The following is a 19,218-nucleotide window of genomic DNA, read 5'->3' as shown; positions in this document are numbered from 1 at the left end:
CGCTGCACAGCAGAAGGTAGGCAACACGCGACTCGCATCAGGCAATCCTTGTGAGGGAGAGGTGTCACGCTGGGAGCCGGCAGAGGAAATTGAGTGAACCTTGGGCCTCACTACGGAGCTGCGACAGTGCCACTGTATATCGAGGTGCCTGACCGGAGAGCTTGGGAACTAGCGCATGCCTCCACGCTTCACTCCGCATATCATCTTCGTCGCTGGTTTGCGGACTGATCTTTCTGCATGCAAAAAAGGAGTGTGAGCCTGACTCTACAGCCATCAGTTGGGACCTGAAATCTGCCGTGCCGTCCTCAACTGCCCCTACATTCACTGACATTGCACGCTCACGATCCGTCTAAGGGCAAAGTAAAGATAGCACAGCGGGGCAGCTGTCCCATCTCCACTCTGCTGCAATACCAAGGCGACGTGCAGAGCCCAGAACTGAGGGTGACGCTGGGACAACTGTAGCTGAAGGTGCGAAGTGGCGCACACCGGACACCTGAAACTACAAGTTGTGTTGCGGCTGAGGCGGCGAGGAGAGACACGAAAGAGTGCCCGGTGGTTTCCCAACATGCTAGCCATGAGCAGGAAGGTTCACCGCGCTCGAAGCCTGGCCACACCTGTTGCACACCCAGGTTTGCGTATCTGCCCGCAACGTGTATAACACATCACAAAAGGAGTGCCTGGCGCGGGGGACAAGCACTACCGGAACTATGGGCAAGACAGACCGGAATCAGCCCAAAATTACCTTTGAACAGGCAAAAAAACAACCAGATCAAGGAGTGGAAGACCAACCATCGACACAAACAGCGACAGGTGCAATGGGAGGCGTCACGAATGATGACATACAGGCCATGTTCACCACGATTCAAGCAGCACTAACAAATATTGATGGTAAAATAGACTCTCTGACATACCGTGTAGACCGGATGTCTGAACGCTTGGACAAGCACACGGAAAGACTTGATATGGCTGAGCGCCGAATATCCGAGGCCGAAGACACTCAGGTGCAGATGGACACGAAGCAGGGGAAAATGGATAAACATCTGGCGGCCTTGGCAGCGAAAGCAGAAGATTTGGAAGCGAGGTCCCGCAGAAATAATATCCACCTGACGAGCGTATCAGAAACTGCAAACACGGGACCTATGGAGCGATATGTCGAGCAATTGCTCATCTCATTGCTGGGGCGGGAGACGTTCTCGGAAATATTCATAGTCGAGAGAGCGCATAGATCCTTGGCACCAAAACCACCAGCTGGCTCAAGACCAAGTCCGATCATAGCACAGATATTAAATTACAGGGACCGCGATGCAGCACTTCGGAAAGCTAGAGAGTTGGGTAAATTAAGCCACGAGGGAATGGATATCTCCCTATATCCCGACTTTACAGTGTCTGTTCAAGATGCAAGGAAGACGTTTGGCCCAGCAAAACAAAAACTGAGAGATTTAAATATACAATATGCCATGTTATACCCTGCCAGACTCAGAATCACGGACGACGGGAAATCAAAGATTTACAATGAACCCCAGGACGTGCTGAAATTCCTCCAACAGAAAGGTCAACGGAGCCTGCGGAGGAAATCTCCAAGAGGGGATCTGGAAGAACAATCCACTACCTCAGACGTTTAATAACTACAAATTGAATGTGTCAGCGGTCACTCCTTCATGTATACAGATTGCTACATGGTTGCATAGAACAGAACTAACAGAGTGAGGAGGTCGCTGCGCAAAGCAGGAGTATCCAGCTTCTGGCATATAACTAGTCTCATGAACGCGACAGTCGTTTAAAGTTTGGTGCGCGTATTCTGGTCATAGTGACGGCGCGCCCATCGCTAGAGCATAGTCGCGGAACACGAACGCTATGAGAAAACAGATAAGTCAAATGTTTGCACTTGGGAGTACCCTACTAAAGCAATGTCAAGTACAGCATGATAGTTCATTTTTTGTTTCTAGTTTTTTCTTATGACTCCCCACTAATACTGGCGAATGTCTCACTAGTAATATTTCGCAGGTACGATGTGCTATGTTGAGTTTTTAGATATATAAGTTGACAGGGCGTCCGCCCATGTGGGTTACTCGACAAGAAATGGGATGGCAGCTCTTGCACTTTTGTGTGCACCACACCAGTTTATTCTTTTTTATTTTTTGAGGGTGGGAGGGGAAGTTTGGGCTTTATGGTAAACCGATTTGGGATTGGCTCCGCCACACAAGATGGGGCGGAGTGGGAGGGGGAAGGGGAATGGACATGTAGGAAAAGTCTGGTCAACATTGGGACATTGCACATACAATGTTTTAACTATACTTGAAATTTGCAGTGGAGGTGGTTTCAGTATGTAGAGGAAGATAGGCATGGCTGATGCTGGCTCGAATACCCGAAAACTAACGTTTATAATGTGGAATGTCCGCGGACTTCAAAATCCGCAGAAAATACTTAAAGTACTGCCATACTTTGATAGACACGGTATAGATGTTGCCTGTATACAAGAAACACATCTTACATCCCTCACTGAAACACGGGTGGGTACAAGATGGGTGACGTTCCGCATGGCGTCCTCATTCTCTACGTATGCTAGAGGTGTATTGCTGTTAATTAGGCGCAGCACCCCATTCCAGCCTAAACACGCTATTAAAGACGACCAAGGTTGTTACGTTATAGTGCAAGGGAATTTTGGAGGTACAGTACTGACAATAGTCACGTCCTATGGTCCAAATACTGACGATCCCAGTTTTTATGCAGACATATGGTCTAAACTTAGGGAATTACCAAGTACGACAATCATATGGGGAGGAGATTTCAATACATGTCTGGACCAAGCCCTCGATAGGTCAACTGGAAACGAAAGGTACGGTAAACAAGCGGCCAATGTACTAAAAGAAGGCATGGAAACGGGGATGACCGACATATGGAGGTTGAGACACAGAGGACGCAAGGAGGGAACATGCACATCAACGCCGCATAACACATGGTAAAGAATAGACTATTGGCTGCTCACACAAGATGCATGCACCTGGACAAAGACGATTGAACACCTACCTAAGACGTTATCAGACCACTCACCTGTCTGCCTCTCACTAGAGGTCCCTACATACATACCTAGGCAATTGACATGGAGGCTGCAGGGGAGTGCCCTTTTAGACCAAGTGTTTCGCACCGAACTACAACAAGCCATAGTGGACTATTTTGATTTTAATTCAGGATCAGTGGATAGCGCAGGAACACTATGGGAGGCATTTAAAGTTACAATTAGGGGCCATTGCATTAGTAAGCATGCTGGGATCTTAAAGGACATTCAGCAACAATTAAAAATGATAGAAAGGGAAATCAAACAACTTGAGGGAAAACATACACAAACGCAAAATCCCGCGTTATTGGCGGCAATCAGGGAGAGGATGGATGATTACCAGAAATATGCTGCAGATGAGATAAAATATAAATCGCGTAGATACACAGCGCAACATTATGGAGAGGGAGGTAGACCAGGGCGAGCCTTGTCTAGCACAATCAGGCCGGCGCTCACAGCGTCCTACATAACACAGGTCATAGATGAAGAAAATCACACACTATATGACACCTCATCTATTTTAGACTGTTTCAAAGGCTATTATTCCCAACTCTATGAAACAAGAACCAACGCCATCCCAATAGAAGTTAATCAATATTTACATGATGTAGCTCTTGCATGGTTGTCGGACACTCACCGGAAATTCTTATGCCATCATATCACTAAAGATGAAATTATAGACGCGATAAACTCCTTACCAAATAACAAAGCTCCTGGGCTGGCCGGGCTCCCCGGAGAGTTCTACACAGCATACCAGGATTTGTTGATACCACACTTAGCCGAAATGTACGACGAGGCATATGAAGAGGGTAGACTTCCTGCCTCGCTAAGAGAAGCACTTCTAGTGGCGCTCCCCAAACCAGACAAGTACTTGACTAAATGTGACTCTAACCGTCCATTATCGTTAATCAATATTGATGTAATTATACTAGCGAAGGTTATTGCATTTGCAACCAGGATACAGCTCCTGCAGGAGAAGTTAGTATTGCCGGATCAAGCTGGATTTGTACCAACTAGATCCACCACCCAAAATATACGCACCATATTTGCACTGTACCACCACCTAGACCCAGAGCTCCCAGCAGCAGCGGCCCTATTGGACGCTGCGAAAGCTTTTGATTCAGTGGAATGGGCATACATGTTCACAGTATTACGCAGAATGGGCTTTCAAGAGCCATTTCTGAGATGGATAGAACTATTATACAATGGCCCCACCGCTAGAATCAGAATTAATGGGCACACATTTGCTCCCATCAGCATAAGTCGAGGGACGAGACAGGGCTGCCCGCTCTCACCTATTTTGTTCACGTTGATCTTGGAGCCATTAGCTTGTAAAATTCATCAACGCCACTCGGAAGCTGCATTACAGTTTCATCTCCGCCCCCTCAGCATTTCATTATTTGCTGACGATATGGTGCTGTTTACTCGCCATCCCAATATACATTTAAATAAGCTTATAAGAGAATACGTCCGCTTTGAGCAATACTTGGGTTTGCGAATAAACTGAGACAAATCAGTGGTCATACCTCTTACATTGGCCACAACACAGCCGAACTTAGATTATCCCCTGAAATGGCAAACTGACCCGGTAAAGTATTTGGGTATATGGATACATAGGGATCCGGAACTGGTGATAAGAGAAAACCATGGAAGGGCGATGACTGATCTTGAAGAACAGATAGATAGATGGATACAGATGCCCCTTTCGCTAGCAGATAGGATAGCGCTGGAAAAAATGATAGTCCTGCCTAAATTTTTATAATTATTTATTTATTAATATTCCTATCTGGCTAACGCAGGCGATGTTCTCTAAACTGAGATCGGCCATGCAGAAGCTAATCTGGGCGGGAAAACAGGCCAGAATAAGTTGGAATATATTAACAAAACCATACCATAAGGGAGGTTTCGGAGCACCAGATTTACAATTATATTTTTATTGCGCACAGGCAAAACATGCTCATTATTGGATACAAACAGATGCGTACATACCACACTTGGCAGTGGAAAGGGATAGTGTACAACCAACTCCACTGATAGCCTATGTGTCAGACCTAAAGTCTTTCACTAATAGAGACACGATTCAAACTGTGCACTGTACTTCAAAAGCATGGTATACGCTAGCGTACCGAGCGCAGAAACTCCCCATATAAGCTTCATCACTCCCTATTGCGCACCATCCGAAACTATCAGTTACGCAAGAGAATTTTTTTTTACAACTGTTGGAAGAAATGTAACTATCCACTATGACAGATGTTTTCCCACACGGTAGATTTATTCAAAGGGAGGACCCGTCATTAAGCATACTTAATGCACCCATGAAGCTGTTTGCCCATTTGCGGCTGCAAATAGCGATCAGGGAGCTATATACATCATTTCCTGAAGAACCACCGCAATTGCAAGCATTGCAGACACTATTGACAGCACCTACTCGCCAAAAATTTGTTACACGCTTATACAACGCGTCACAGTCAGAACAGGGCGGGATCACAAACAGGTCTCTTAACAAGTGGGAAGTGTTAATAGGAGACAACATAGAAGAACGGGATTGGGAATATAGTTGCACGCAACTACAACTGATGACATCAAACTGCAATTTGCGTATAATACACTTTAAATTCTTACATCAATTTTACTATATCCCGATTCAGTTTCACAGATATGGCCTTCGATTACATGATAAGTGTTATAGATGCGAAGCACTAAATGCAGACTTCTTGCACATGGCATGGGCGTGTCCACAGATACATATGTACTGGCAAGAAATTACGGGAGCACTTACAGCTATGCTATCTGAACTGATACCGAATTTTCCACTTGTTTATTTGCTGGGAATATACAAACTCAAGCCTGCAAAAAAACGGAAGTTCCTGGCCGTAGCACTTCTTTTAGCTAAACACTGTGTTGCTATCAGATGGGGCAGCAAACTCCCTCCTAGGTTTAAAGACTGGCTTACGGATATGTCCTATTGTAGAGAAACCTTGGAGGTTTATGCGGAGGAATTACCGCAGGCATCAAGACCTCGGGATTTCTGGGAACCCCTAATGCAATATCTTCAGACTATACAGGTGGACGGTTGATGCATGGTATTGGCGAGACATTAGAACATATGATACTTGCATCAGTTTACTGGCGAATGGAGAATAGATGTAACATTTCAACTTGTGCCTAGATATGTATCAAATTGTATTTGTATGTCGTGAGCTTTGGAAACCTTGGGGGATGTTAGAGGATCAAGACGTGATGATATGAATCTTAGCTTCCCTATGTACAGAAACAGACGAATATTGATGTAAACATGTGATGTAAAATTTATGCCTCAAACAACTGTTTTATATTGGAAAATGTGCTTAGTCGATGTTGACCAGCAACAATAAACAAATTTAAAATGAATAAAAAAATGCCTCTCGATATAAAAAGGAGAAAGGAAGACCATAAGAAGCAACAAACAAGAATAAAAAGGGCTATGGAGGGAGCAGCAAGCAAGAGGAGTGGGAGGGACGAAGGAATACCCGATTCGCATCAGGAGCTCCGGAGGGACACTGATTAAAATGAATCTATCTGCCTCTGGCCCTGCTCCTCAGCAAGCGTCAGAAGTGACGTTTCGGCTGTACTGGCCAATTAACATGGCTGCAAGAAGGTGACGCTGAAGCACACAAATGGTAAGCAGTGGGTGGGCTCCAAGCCCTCGTTGTAAACATATGCATCTCACAAGGGAGACACAAGAGCTCAACCCTAAAAATGGTACTCATTCCTTTCAAAACTGTTTTAATTCTCTGCGCCTTGCAACTATATAACTTTTGTCGTCTTTTCATAAGATGAATGCTGTTATTTCATTTTTATTTTTTATCTGGATGCACTAGAAACCATGGTATACTCTGCGCTATCTACCCGTAGTGATAGGTAGTTGAGTGCTTTTTAGTTTATAGGTATATGATTGGGCTACCTTAGCTATGCAATTCACCAGACTAATGCAAAATAATTTCTGCAGTTATACTGTTTTTTGAATATTCACTTTAGCCCTCTGAATTCAAATGTTTAGATATGCACATTCTCAGTATCACTCCACACATGTTAACATCAAGGGACTGGCAGGCTTATACCATGCATGGCGTAACCTAAACAAGCATCACAAGTGTCTCCTCCGCAGACACTTACCCATCTGGAAGAATCCTCAGTTCTCTCAGATTTTGTCATGTTAATACTCATCCTAGCTCAAACTAGATTTTCAAGTCCCTCATCTGCTGTACGATCAAGGGTTTCTCCAATTCTTCCAAGATATGGCAGGACATTTGTGAATCTATGTCACAAATTTCTCAAATATTTACAGATCCATGATTAGAGCAGCCAGATGTTTAGTTGATTTGTTAGAAATCTGAAAATCCTTAAAAATTCAAAATATTATGAGGCTTTCTCCAATAACCGAGAGTACTAGATTGTGTTGTGGGCCCTTAAATGGTTGGACTGGTTAAATGTGGAAATTATTGTAGACTTGCCTACGAGTATGCTGCCTACTGGGTGCATGTTTGCTACTTGCCCAGCATCAAATCCATACCAAGCAGTTGTTTTGCGGAAAATTGCCATTGATGTGCATTTCCCGATTAACTGAGTCTAATGGGAGTCCCTGATGATGAGAACCGTGATTTCATACATTTCGTAGTGTAATGGCATGCTTACAAATTGCATGCCAATGGCGAGGAATCCATTACCCTGATGTATATAAATGGATAGGGGTAGTTCTAGAGCTCTACCACTTTGAAGAATTATAAGAAGAACCAACAACGCTTCAGGCAGAGCTGGAGGAAATTCAAAATAGCCCACTTCATAAACCTGTGTCTGAATATATAGTTAGAGGGGGTATGAAGAAGTACTTATATCTCCTGTTCATCCTTCCCATCTCCCCTAGAGCATCGTTTTTATGATGGTGTGTTATGCAAGAATAAAGGGCACAATTAAAATACATTGATTACTTTGGAAGTAGCAGAAAAGTTCTACCAATGGAACCTCATGTAATATTTTCAGGTAAGTTTCAATGATGTACTTTGGAACATTCATAAAATCAAATAAACGTAGTGAAACAATTACACAAATTGCTTAAAAATACTGTAGTTGGCATCAGGGGCCACTATACATATACTACACATGACTAGGGAAAACAGTTAATTAAAACTACTCCATTGGATTCTAGCTCTCATGCCCCATACATTCCATATGCAATTTGCAATTGAATACTGGATTGAAATAATCAATTATTCTCTTTGTGCAGATTAAGACCCTCTCTCGGGATCTCATATTTTTGAAGTGTAGGTTTCAGCCAATAAGATCTCAACCTTTTCCTTAGTATAGCCAAAGTTGTTTAAGATGTGCATCATATCTCTCTTCCCCCTTATGTTACATTCATGAAGGTTCCAATTCTCCTTGTACCATCTGGAGGTTAGATTTGTATGGGTGGGATGCCCAATGTAAACTAAAAATAAAGATTATGCAAATTGTATATCCAAATTGGGAGATGTTTAGATCTCGAATCATATGAAATCCTACACTGAACTGAGCGCAAAATACGATTTACATAGATACTAGTTTTTACACTGTTTGCATTTGCAACATGCACTAGACAAAAATAAGAATAGGCTGAATCCCATAGTAGTATTTAACACTAAAGAATCTAAACAGACCTTAGTTCCTGCCTCAGATCTGCAGTTAACTGCAGAAAGTGATTGGCATCCCTGAGGAGCAAAGTTCCAATGTTATTATTTTAGGGATAGAAGCTAATTGGGATGTGAATAGGGGTGATACGTTCCTACTTGCAATTGGCTATGTAGTAGCAAAAAGAGACATAGCCTGCCGCTGATGCCCCTACAATGTCAGAATGGCTCAGGGGCATAGATCAATGGGCTGTAGCAGACGAATCGGTCTCCAAGAACCAGGGCTGGCCTGGAATATCTAAAAGTATATGGGGGAAGTGGTAGAATGCCCTTCAGTCCTTTGTGCTTACCTTGTGATAGTTTGTACAGTTCTTATAGATTATGGTGAACTTGAAACTACGAAAGCTATGGTTCATGGCTGTCGCATCACATCTCAATTGTTATACTGTGTGTTCGAGGCATATGAGCAGCAGATCACACACTTAGGATAGTAGATCGCCATCTGGTGTTGGGCTCGGATGCTTGCAGGTTGTTGTTGTCTTCGGAAGAAGTCTTTGGTCACGAGATAGGTGACGAGATAGGTGACGCCTCCCTTGGATGACAGTGCGCAAGGGCATCAACTCCATCGTTAGATTGTTTTTTTCCGCCATTGGGTTCGGATGCAACTTTTCCGCTCCGGTTGGAAATACCAATTCCAAGCTTTTCAAAGCGCAAAACTTCACACAAAACATCGAAGCACCTTCATTCTTGACATCGATTTCATCGGCTCGATACCGGACGACGACGCGGGCCGCTGGGCCTATCCACGCCGTGAGGCCTACGGCTCATGGAAAGGACGCCTTTCAAAAAATGCCCCCAGTGTGGAGCAAAATTTCCGCACAGTGACCACCACAAAGTCTGCAACCTGTGCCTATCACCGGAACACGACGAGTCCAGCTGTCCAGCCTGCGCATCCTTTCGATCCAAAAAGACCATTCGAGATCGAAGGGCCCGACGACACATCATGGCACAGAGAACAGCTCCGGACCAGAGGACATCTTTGATAAAGGCCCTGATGTCCCGGAAGAAGATTCTGAAGATCTACAAATAATTTCCGAAGCAGACGAATCATACGACCCCATCACTCCTGGGCAACGTGTGAGTACTACTGCCCCTGCCCCAACCCCACCAAAACCAAAGGCATTGGTCAAGACTTCGCCTGCTGGCCCCAGTCGAGACCGAAAACACCCTTCAGAAGCCCCGCCTCCGGGCTCGGCTCCGAAGAAACATAAGCCTTCCGGTAGCTCGGGACCGAGCAAACCGCATGTCATTGTCCAACCGGCACCCTCGGCACCGAAGACAAAAGACCACTCGGGACCGAAATCGGCTCCCAACGCCTTCGGCCCCGAAAACACCAAGGCCAATAGAGAAACCGGCACCGAAGGTTCCCAATCCTACAGATACACCTTCGGCTCCGAAACCGACATCGGCACCGAAAACATAATCGGTACCGAAACCACCGGCTAAGGACTCTCATACACCTCCTAAAGCCAAACAATCCACCGATCAATCAAAACCTCGATCGGAACCGAAAAAATCGGTACCAAAGACTGTTCCTGAAGAACAAGAACTTTTTCATCCAGATCCCAGGCAGAAAAAGATTTATATCAACCCAAAGACTGGCCATGTCACCGCAGTGCCATGTAAAAAACGGAAACTGGACACACCACCTGCCCCAGTTCCTGTAAACAGGAAGGACTATGCAACATCCCCTATCCCTCCTTACACTCCTATACTGCCTTCTATCCCACCCCCTCTGCCTACACCACCCTTACCTATACCCTGTCCATCACATACACCACCTCCTCAGGATGATGATGATGACCTAGGGGGTGGGGGTGACCCTCATGATCCATTCACGAATCCAGACACCTCCCCATTGGATGATTGGGCATTCCCTTTACCAGACATGCCTGACCGTCAGCCATATCCCTCAAAACCATTGCCTCCTGACGATCACCTGGGGTTTGGCCAATTATTAAATAGAGCGGCACTATACCACGGCATCACAATGCACTCAGACGCACCAGAGGAAGACTTCCTATTAGACACTTTCAAACAGTCTCAAAAGTCTGTCCAAATTCTGCCCATGATTAAAGGAGTCATAAAACACGCCCCCGAAGTCTTTAAAGACCCCGTTCGTGCCAGGGTTCTCAACCCACGGATCGAAAATAAATATAGGCCTGTCCCTGAAGATCCTAATTACATCAAAGGGCAACTTCCTTTGGATTCTTTGGTCATTTCCAATGCCCGGAAACGCGCCAACTCCCAAACCACAGGAGATACACCACCCCCAGACAAAGAATCCAAACTGTTAGAAGCCTCTGGCAAAAGAGTAGCAGCACAAGCCGCTAATCATTGGCGTATTGCCAACACCCAAGCCCTCCTAGCACGCTATGACAGGTCCCACTACGATCAATTAGAGACTCTCTTACAACATCTGCCAGACCAATATAAAACCCAGGCAAATGACCTTATAAAAGGAGGGAAAACTTATTTCAAATGCAGCAATTAAATGTGCGCTTGACGCCGCAGACACCGCCTCTAGAGCAATTAACACAAGTGTGCTTCTTCGACGACATGCCTGGCTACGCATTTCAGGCTTTAAGCCAGAAGTACAAACTACCATACTTAGTCAGCCGTTCAATCAGGAACAGCTCTTTGGGCCAGCAGTAGACACTGCCCTTGAAAAAATGAAGAAGGACACGGAGACGGCTAAGTCCATGGGAGCATTACAGTCTCCCCAACCACGTGGCTCCTTTCGGCGCTCCTTCTATAGAGGAGCCTCCAAAAATATGGGGACGGACACCTCCTCTACATTCAAAACCACTACACAAACATCCCCCAGTAGAGGATATTTTAGAGGCGGATACAGAGGAAACAACAACAAGGGGAGAGGTCGAGGTAATAACAACCCTCGCACCTCCCCTGCCACAAAACAGTGACTTTCCTCCACTCCCCCCAGACCATTCCACTCCGGTCGGGGGAAGACTAAAACAGTTCCTACCTGTCTGGAACTCCATCACAACAGACAACTGGGTAAGACAAATTATCCAGTATGGTTACTGCCTGGAACTCACAACTACCCCACCACACATACCGCCCAAACAGCGTTCCATGTCACCAGACCATCTTACACTTCTCAAACAAGAAGTTCTTTCATTGCTTCAAAAACACGCAATAGAACCAGTTCCCTTAGAACATCAGGGTACAGGGGTATACTCACTCTACCTCCTAATCCCCAAAAAGGACGGGACTCAAGACCAATACTCGACCTTAGACCCCTAAATCTGTATATCAACTCAGATCATTTCCACATGCTCACTCTTCAACAAGTGCTCCCACTACTGCAACAAGGCGATTTCCTTGCCACACTAGATCTCAAGGATGCCTACTTCCACATTCCCATACATCCTGCCCACAGGAAGTATTTAAGGTTTGTGGTGGACGGACAACACTACCAGTGTACAGTCCTTCCATTCGGAGTAACAACTGCACCCAGAGTATTCACAAAATACCTAGCAGTAGTAGCAGCACATTTCAGAAGGCAACAAATTCATGTCTTCCCGTATCTAGACGACTGGCTAATAAAAGCCAAGTCATTCAACAAATGTGTTCTACACACTCACCAAACCATCCAAATCTTACACAACTTGGGATTCACAATAAACTATCCCAAATCTCATCTCCAACCCTCTCACATACATCAGTACCTAGGGGCCACCATAAACACCTCCACAGCCCTAGCATATCCCAGCCCAGCCAGGATAGCCAATATACAAGCTCTTATCGCAAAATTCCAAATCCAACACTCTCTTCCAGCAAGAGTGTTCATGCAACTCATAGGCATGATGGTGTCATGCATCTTCATTGTGCCTTATGCAAGACTTCAAATGCGTCCCTTGCAAGAATGTCTAGCACGTCAGTGGAACCAGGCTCACGGACAACTCACGGATCTGGTGTTGGTGGACAGCCGCACACATCGCTCTCTCAAATGGTGGAATATAACAAACCTCTCCAAAGGGCGGCCGTTCCTAGAGCCTCTTCCACAGATAGTGCTGACAACGGACGCATCGCTCATAGGATGGGGAGCCCATCTCCTCGGCCACACCACTCAGGGCAAATGGACCACTCAACAGAAAATGCTCTATATCTATTACCTGGAACTGCTAGCAGTGTTCCTAGCACTAAAATCATTCCAACTACATCTCCAGATCAAAACTGTCCTCATCCGGACAGACAACATGACAGCCATGTATTACATACAGAAACAAGGAGGCACACATTCTCTCCAGCTGTCCCAGCTCGCACAGAACATTTGGAGATGGGCCATTCCCCAGAAAATATATCTACTTGCAGAACATCTTCCAGGGGTTCACAATCAGATTGCCGATCTGTTAAGTCGACAAACTCGAAAGATCCACGAATGGGAACTACATCCTCAAGTCCTACTGCCCTTTTTTCAACAATGGGGCCAACCAGACATAGATCTGTTTGCTACACACGAAAACGCAAAATGCCCAACCTTCGCCGCCAGGTTTCCCCACCCGGAGTCAAAGGGCAATGCGATATGGATGAACTGGTCAGGCAGATTTGCGTACGCTTTTCCGCCTCTCCCACTCATTCCATTAGTGGTACGCAAGCTTAGACAACAGTCTCTCAAACTGATCCTAGTAGCTCCCACATGGGCACGCCAGCCCTGGTTCCCAACACTACTGGAACTCTCGCTAGTTCCACACCAAAAACTGCATCTCTCCCCGTCCTTATTAACCCAGAACCATGGAGAAATCTGATACCCAGATCCAGATCAACTAAACGCGGCGATCTGGCTCCTGAAGTCCTAGTGTTCGGTTACCTCAACCAGACTGCATGAATGTTATAAGAGAGGCCAGAAGACCTACCACTAGAGCCTGCTATGCTGCAAAATGGGAAAGATTTGCCATTTACTGCACTAATAATCATATAAACCCACTGGATGCATCCATCCAGGACATCATTTGCTACTTACTACACTTGCAAAGATGTAATTTGGCATACTCCTCCATACGTCTCCACCTAGCAGCATTAGCAGCCTATTTACTTGTCACTCTTCAGAGTACCGGCGATCAAAGCCTTCATGGAAGGACTAAAAAGGATTATTCCTCCCAGAATACCACCCTCTCCATTATGGAATCTAAACACTGTTCTTACAAGGCTCATGGGACCCCCATTTGAACCTCTGCATAAATGCGAACTACAGTTTCTCACATGGAAAGTGGCTTTCCTTATCGCTGTCACATCCCTCAGAAGGGTTAGTGAGATCCAGGCTTTAACCATACAAGAACCATTCTTACAATTACACCGTAACAAAGTGGTTCTTAGAACAAATCCGAAATTCCTTCCAAAAGTCATATCTCCGTTCCATCTTAACCAATCAGTAGAGTTACCGGTGTTCTTCCCAAATCCAGACTCGGTAGCTGAAAGAGCTCTTCATACCTTAGACGTTAAAAGAGCCCTTCTTTACTACATTGACAGAACAAAATCATTCCGCAAAACAAAACAATTGTTTGTTGCTTTCTCTCCACCACATAAAGGCAACCCCATTTCCAAATCTGGGATAGCTAGGTGGATAGTTAAATGTATCCAAATATGCTACCAAAGGGCTAAACGCACACTAACGGTCCCCCTAGAGCGCATTCCACACGCAAAATAGGGGCTTCCATGGCATTCTTAGGAAACATTCCCTTAGAAGATATTTGTAAGGCAGCCACATGGTCTACAACACACACCTTCACTAAACACTATTGTGTTGATGTACAAACAAAGCAACAAGCTTCTGTGGGTCACGCTGTCCTTAAAACTTTATTTCAAACTGCCGCAACCGATACAGGTGACCACCGCTAGGGGAGATACTGCTATATAGTCTATCCTAAGTGTGTGATCTGCAGCTCATATGACTCGAACGGAATATGCTACTTACCAGTATGCATCTGTTCTTGGCATGTAGAGCTCCAGAGCCACACACGCCCACCCACCTCCCTGGGACCTGTATCTGTTCCAGCAATTGTCTTACTTAGACATCACACATGGACATCTCTCTCTTTTCTACAAACTCCATCATTTCCCATCATGGCAAAAAAATGTAAATGTAAATGTAAATGTATGTGTCTTGTAAAGCGCACTGCTGCCCTGAGGCGTCGTGGCGCTGTAGACCGCTGGGGAACCCGTCCTGGCTATCCCTGTGAGATGGTCCCTCCTGGGTATCTCCAAGGTGAAACCAGGCATCCCCGGCGAATGTGGGGGGCCGTTGTGGAGATGAGGCAAGCTAATGCCCAGAGTTGCCGAGTGTGTTCCTGGTTAGAGTAGGTACCGAGGCGAGAATTATCGAGTCCGTTTTGACCCTGGTCCACGACCCTGCCGCGTCGGGAATTGAACCCTGGTCCCTGGCCGATTCTCTGCTTGCGGATCTGCCGCCTCTAACCAGTGAGCCACACCTCTCCAAAACAATCTAACGATGGAGTGGATGCCCATGCGCACTGTCGTCCAAGGGAGGAGTCACCTATCTCGTGACCAAAGACTTCTTCCGAAGACAACAACAACCTACAAGCATCCGAGCCCAACACCAGATGGCGATCTACTATCCTAAGTGTGTGGCTCTTCAGCTCTACATGCCAAGAACAGATGCATACTGATAAGTAGCATATTCCTTACTGATGACTACCGTCTTTGTACTGTGCTGTTGGTTGTATATAAAAAAGATACAGGTTTTTTTTTAAAGTGCAAAAATAGGCAAATACGGAGGATTGATGTAATCCATGCATGCGTCTCTTCCTACTATGTTCCTATAAAGAGACTGAAAGGAACCCCGAAAGGAGGTTTGAACATTGTTGTAAACCTCACTGTCTATCCGTTCTCTAAATGTGCTGACTTAAGGGTGGCCATAGGAATCCATTCTGATTAATGCCACAAGTTGTGGTAGCCAAGCTTGTCAAGTTTTTTCTTATTTGATACGATACAGAATGTGATATCTTGAGGTTGGGAGAGGCTGGCAGACAAAGATGTTTTGGCTGGTTTGGACCAGGGCATTATCCAAAGGGAAATAGGTTTAAAACCACACACATTGTTATCTACTGGACCACTGATTCCTTTTTCAATGTAGTAGTTAGTTGAAGTTGGCAGATTGCAAAGGCTTCACACAACATAACAGTCTCACATTCGTTTGTATTTCAGATCCTTCTGTACAGAGTTTCTTGAGGACTTAGTGATGTGGTTGGCGTTATCGGATTCTGTACTTCCTGCCATGGAGGCATTTGCTGGTGGATTGGGAGGAGAGGGCACTGACACCTTCACCAAGATGCTACTTGAAGAGTCAGCCATGAAAGTGAACCCTGCCCTCATCACTCAGGTACTTCTGTCTCTGACCACATCCTGGCAATCAAAGATGATCTCTGTTGGTTGTGGTGTGTGAAACTTGCTTGATCTCATGTATATAAGATCATATTTGTTTGACTTCGATGTTTTGCATAGTGAGTTGACACAAACGGAGCACCCTACCAAACGGTCTATCCCAATGCACCAGACTGGTGTCAGTAACTGTATTCCTATTGTGATATTCTCGAATGGCCATAGTTAATGTGTAGTTAGTGTCTCCATCCTGCCTTTGTTTTTGGAAGACTGGGCAACCTAAGGTTCTTGCACTGTCACTTCCAGAGCAAGCCTGAGGGCTTGTGGAAATTGCAGAACGGCCACACAAATCGTGTAGCAACTAACCTAATTCTAACCTACTAGGGCGCTAATGCAGCATTTCATCATAGCCATGCATTGAACACTATAATTTGTAGTACTTAGATTGCAACGGTCGAGAAATTTATGTATACAAATAAATAGCCGAATGTATTAATCAAGGCAGGTCAATACAGAGGCTGAAGAGGGCTGCCTCTCCAAATATCATGAAGATATAACTGCAAAAGAGCTAGATCAGAAGTTCACACCAGATACGCTATCTCCCAAAATTATCTCACTAGCCATTGTTTACTCCTTCATAGAGGCTGGACTGTCTGTTGAATCTTGGTTGATTTATTTGCTGGTGACCAAACTGGAAGGGAGCACCAAGCATTGCTTGATGCTAATGTTCTATGAATGATTGTGCCCAGATGTTGCTGGCTAACAGTTTCTCATCCTATTGGTGGGTTGTTGTTTGGACCCTCAGGCAGGTATGCACAGACTGGATACATTTTAGAAGCAGTGTGTTCTTCAGCTGCGTGATCAACGGTCTGACCATGCCTTTATGGCTATGAAGCTGCTGATGAAGCACAGGACAGCATAGCTTCTTTGGTAGCCTCTCCTTAAGCTTGATTCCTAACCCACCATCCAATTGGCATTAATTTGACAGTTATTTAATTTCTGTACCATAAAGATAATCAACGTGAATGAACTAGCCTTCTGTTCATGTCTAATGTGTTTGGTTAATTAGAGGTCAGATGTGGACCACACCTCAATGGTGGGGTTCTTAGTCTCCAGCCTGTGGCTAAATCTTTCATGGCGCCAATCCTGCATGCCTGTAGCAGGTTAGAGCTGGGACACTTGGTTTCAATGCAGACAGGAGTCACATGTCCCATGAGAAATAAAGGGCGAAGTTGAAATTTTTCTGAAATGCTTGAATGTACGATATTAGTAGATGTAGGCCTTGACTGACCATAATGAATACTGCTTCCTTACCATCTGCTGAACCATATCCATGGTCTCTCGCTTTATAGTAGTAAACTCTCACATTGGTCACATCACACTCCCTTGTATCTATGGGTCCTTTAATTCTAAATCTGTAATTCGTGGATCTGTTTTCTGCCCACATATATTGCTTTTTCTTTTCTCTTTCAGGATCTTGTCACCTTTTCGCTGCGAGATGGTGAGTCAGTCTTTCATTTTGTCTATAGGATTTCTGCCCTGTGAGATCTTTGCCATCCCTCTTTTCCTTTTTATGTCACAATGTAGCACATTCGTAGTAATCTACAGTTTTGAAATCACTTAATGGGATTTCACATACCAATAAGTCTAACAGTTCCTTCTCTGTGCGCTGACGATGCAGTAGTAGCGGGTTACTAAGATTCAGGCACGTCTTGTTGGTGGCAGGTGTGCATACAAAATGTGTGTACGGAGGATTTATGTAGCTCAATCTAGCTAGAATGTAATTGATTGTTGTATGATGATGGGGTAGACCATAGGAACACAAAAGAAAGGGATAATGGTTGGAGACTCAGGCAGAGTGGTGTGGAAGACGATTGCCTGGGATCCCGCATCTTAGTGTAACAAGTCGGACAGGTGTTGCTTGAAATCTAGGATCTTCAGTTCTTACATAAAGAGCAGGAGTGAGGGAGCGTATCAGATCTGAGTGTGGGTGGTATCACAGATCCCTAGACCATAGCACAAAAACATTCTCCTACTTCCATTTTTTGTCTCAAGTATGAAAAGGCTACTGCTACAATTGTTACATAGCCCACAGAAGATCTTATTCTTGCATGCCTGTTATGGTGGGGATACATGTGTACTGCTTTGTAGGTGATGCAACAGACTTAGAAGGCGATTTGTGGTGCGTGCCAGTGGATTACTTTGAAGGTGAGTGAAATTCTGTCAAACTTCCTGAGATTGTTTATAGGTCTGTCAGTGGTATGAAGGACACACTTCAGGGGGTCTGATATAATTCAGTGATGATAGCAAGATTAGGTGCTGCCTCTGTCAAGGATCACAGATTTAACTGCAGTTCTGAAGTCTGCTTCAGGGAGAGAAGCTTTCACTTTCCAGAACAGGCTTTGTTGGTGCCTGTCATTTTGTGTCATTTTATTATATGTCCTTTTGAAGTGGTGTTGATGTTAAATCGTTGTACACTAGCGCAGTGGACCAGTTGGGCTAGCCCTGATGATTAGCACAAATTTTCTTAACAGGGAATTGAACTTTAACAACACTTGAGACATCTTGGCTTGGATTGTGACCAGACAGTTGTTAAGCCACTGATGTCCTTTCCAGATATGATTTGTTTAGTGGAGTTTGGAAGTATCTACAGACAGTTGCATCTTAAAACACTCTTCAGCAAGGACTGACTCTAAGTGGGTTCCGGGTAGCGTTTTGTTGAAGTCTTTAGGACTCTACAATTCACAGAGGGCCAGACTGATCTCGAGGTGGTCATCAGGAGGAGAAGTGATCTCTTGTTCAAGTAGGTTGTAAACCACTTAGGAAAAGTGAAGTTGAAGCCCATTTCTTTGTATAACACTATTGATTTTCTTAATATATTATTCCCAAATACCAGTGTAAAAAAAAAGGAAGATTAGAAGTACAAAATCGAACAATGCATCTAAGTTAGTTCTGGCATTCATATATGGGTTACAGTAATTACATAAGTGTAAATAAATTGCATTTAGAGATTAACTAATCCAGTTGCCCCAGACTTTTTTGTTTCTGCCCGGGCATCCCCTTGACTTGTACATAAACTTCTTTCCCTTGGCACAGTAA

General features: G+C 44.8%; 1 protein-coding gene across 2 annotated transcripts in view; it reads left to right on the top strand.

Annotated features, from left to right (window-relative positions):
• Positions 1–19,218, top strand: part of TMCO4 (transmembrane and coiled-coil domains 4) — a 481,254-nt gene that overhangs the window by 113,611 nt on the left and 348,425 nt on the right. For both annotated transcript variants that reach the window (XM_085609111.1, XM_085609114.1), the window contains exons 3-4: positions 15,946–16,120; positions 17,593–17,620. In XM_085609111.1, the coding sequence (XP_085465237.1) occupies positions 15,946–16,120; positions 17,593–17,620 (203 nt within the window). The remainder of the gene's footprint in view (positions 1–15,945; positions 16,121–17,592; positions 17,621–19,218) is intronic.

This window comes from Triturus cristatus, chromosome 1_2, assembly GCF_964204655.1.
Source record: "Triturus cristatus chromosome 1_2, aTriCri1.1, whole genome shotgun sequence".
In the NCBI taxonomy this organism is placed as follows: domain Eukaryota; kingdom Metazoa; phylum Chordata; class Amphibia; order Caudata; family Salamandridae; genus Triturus; species Triturus cristatus.
Note: the sequence above shows the minus strand (reverse complement) of the source record. Positions and strands in the feature narration are given on the sequence as shown.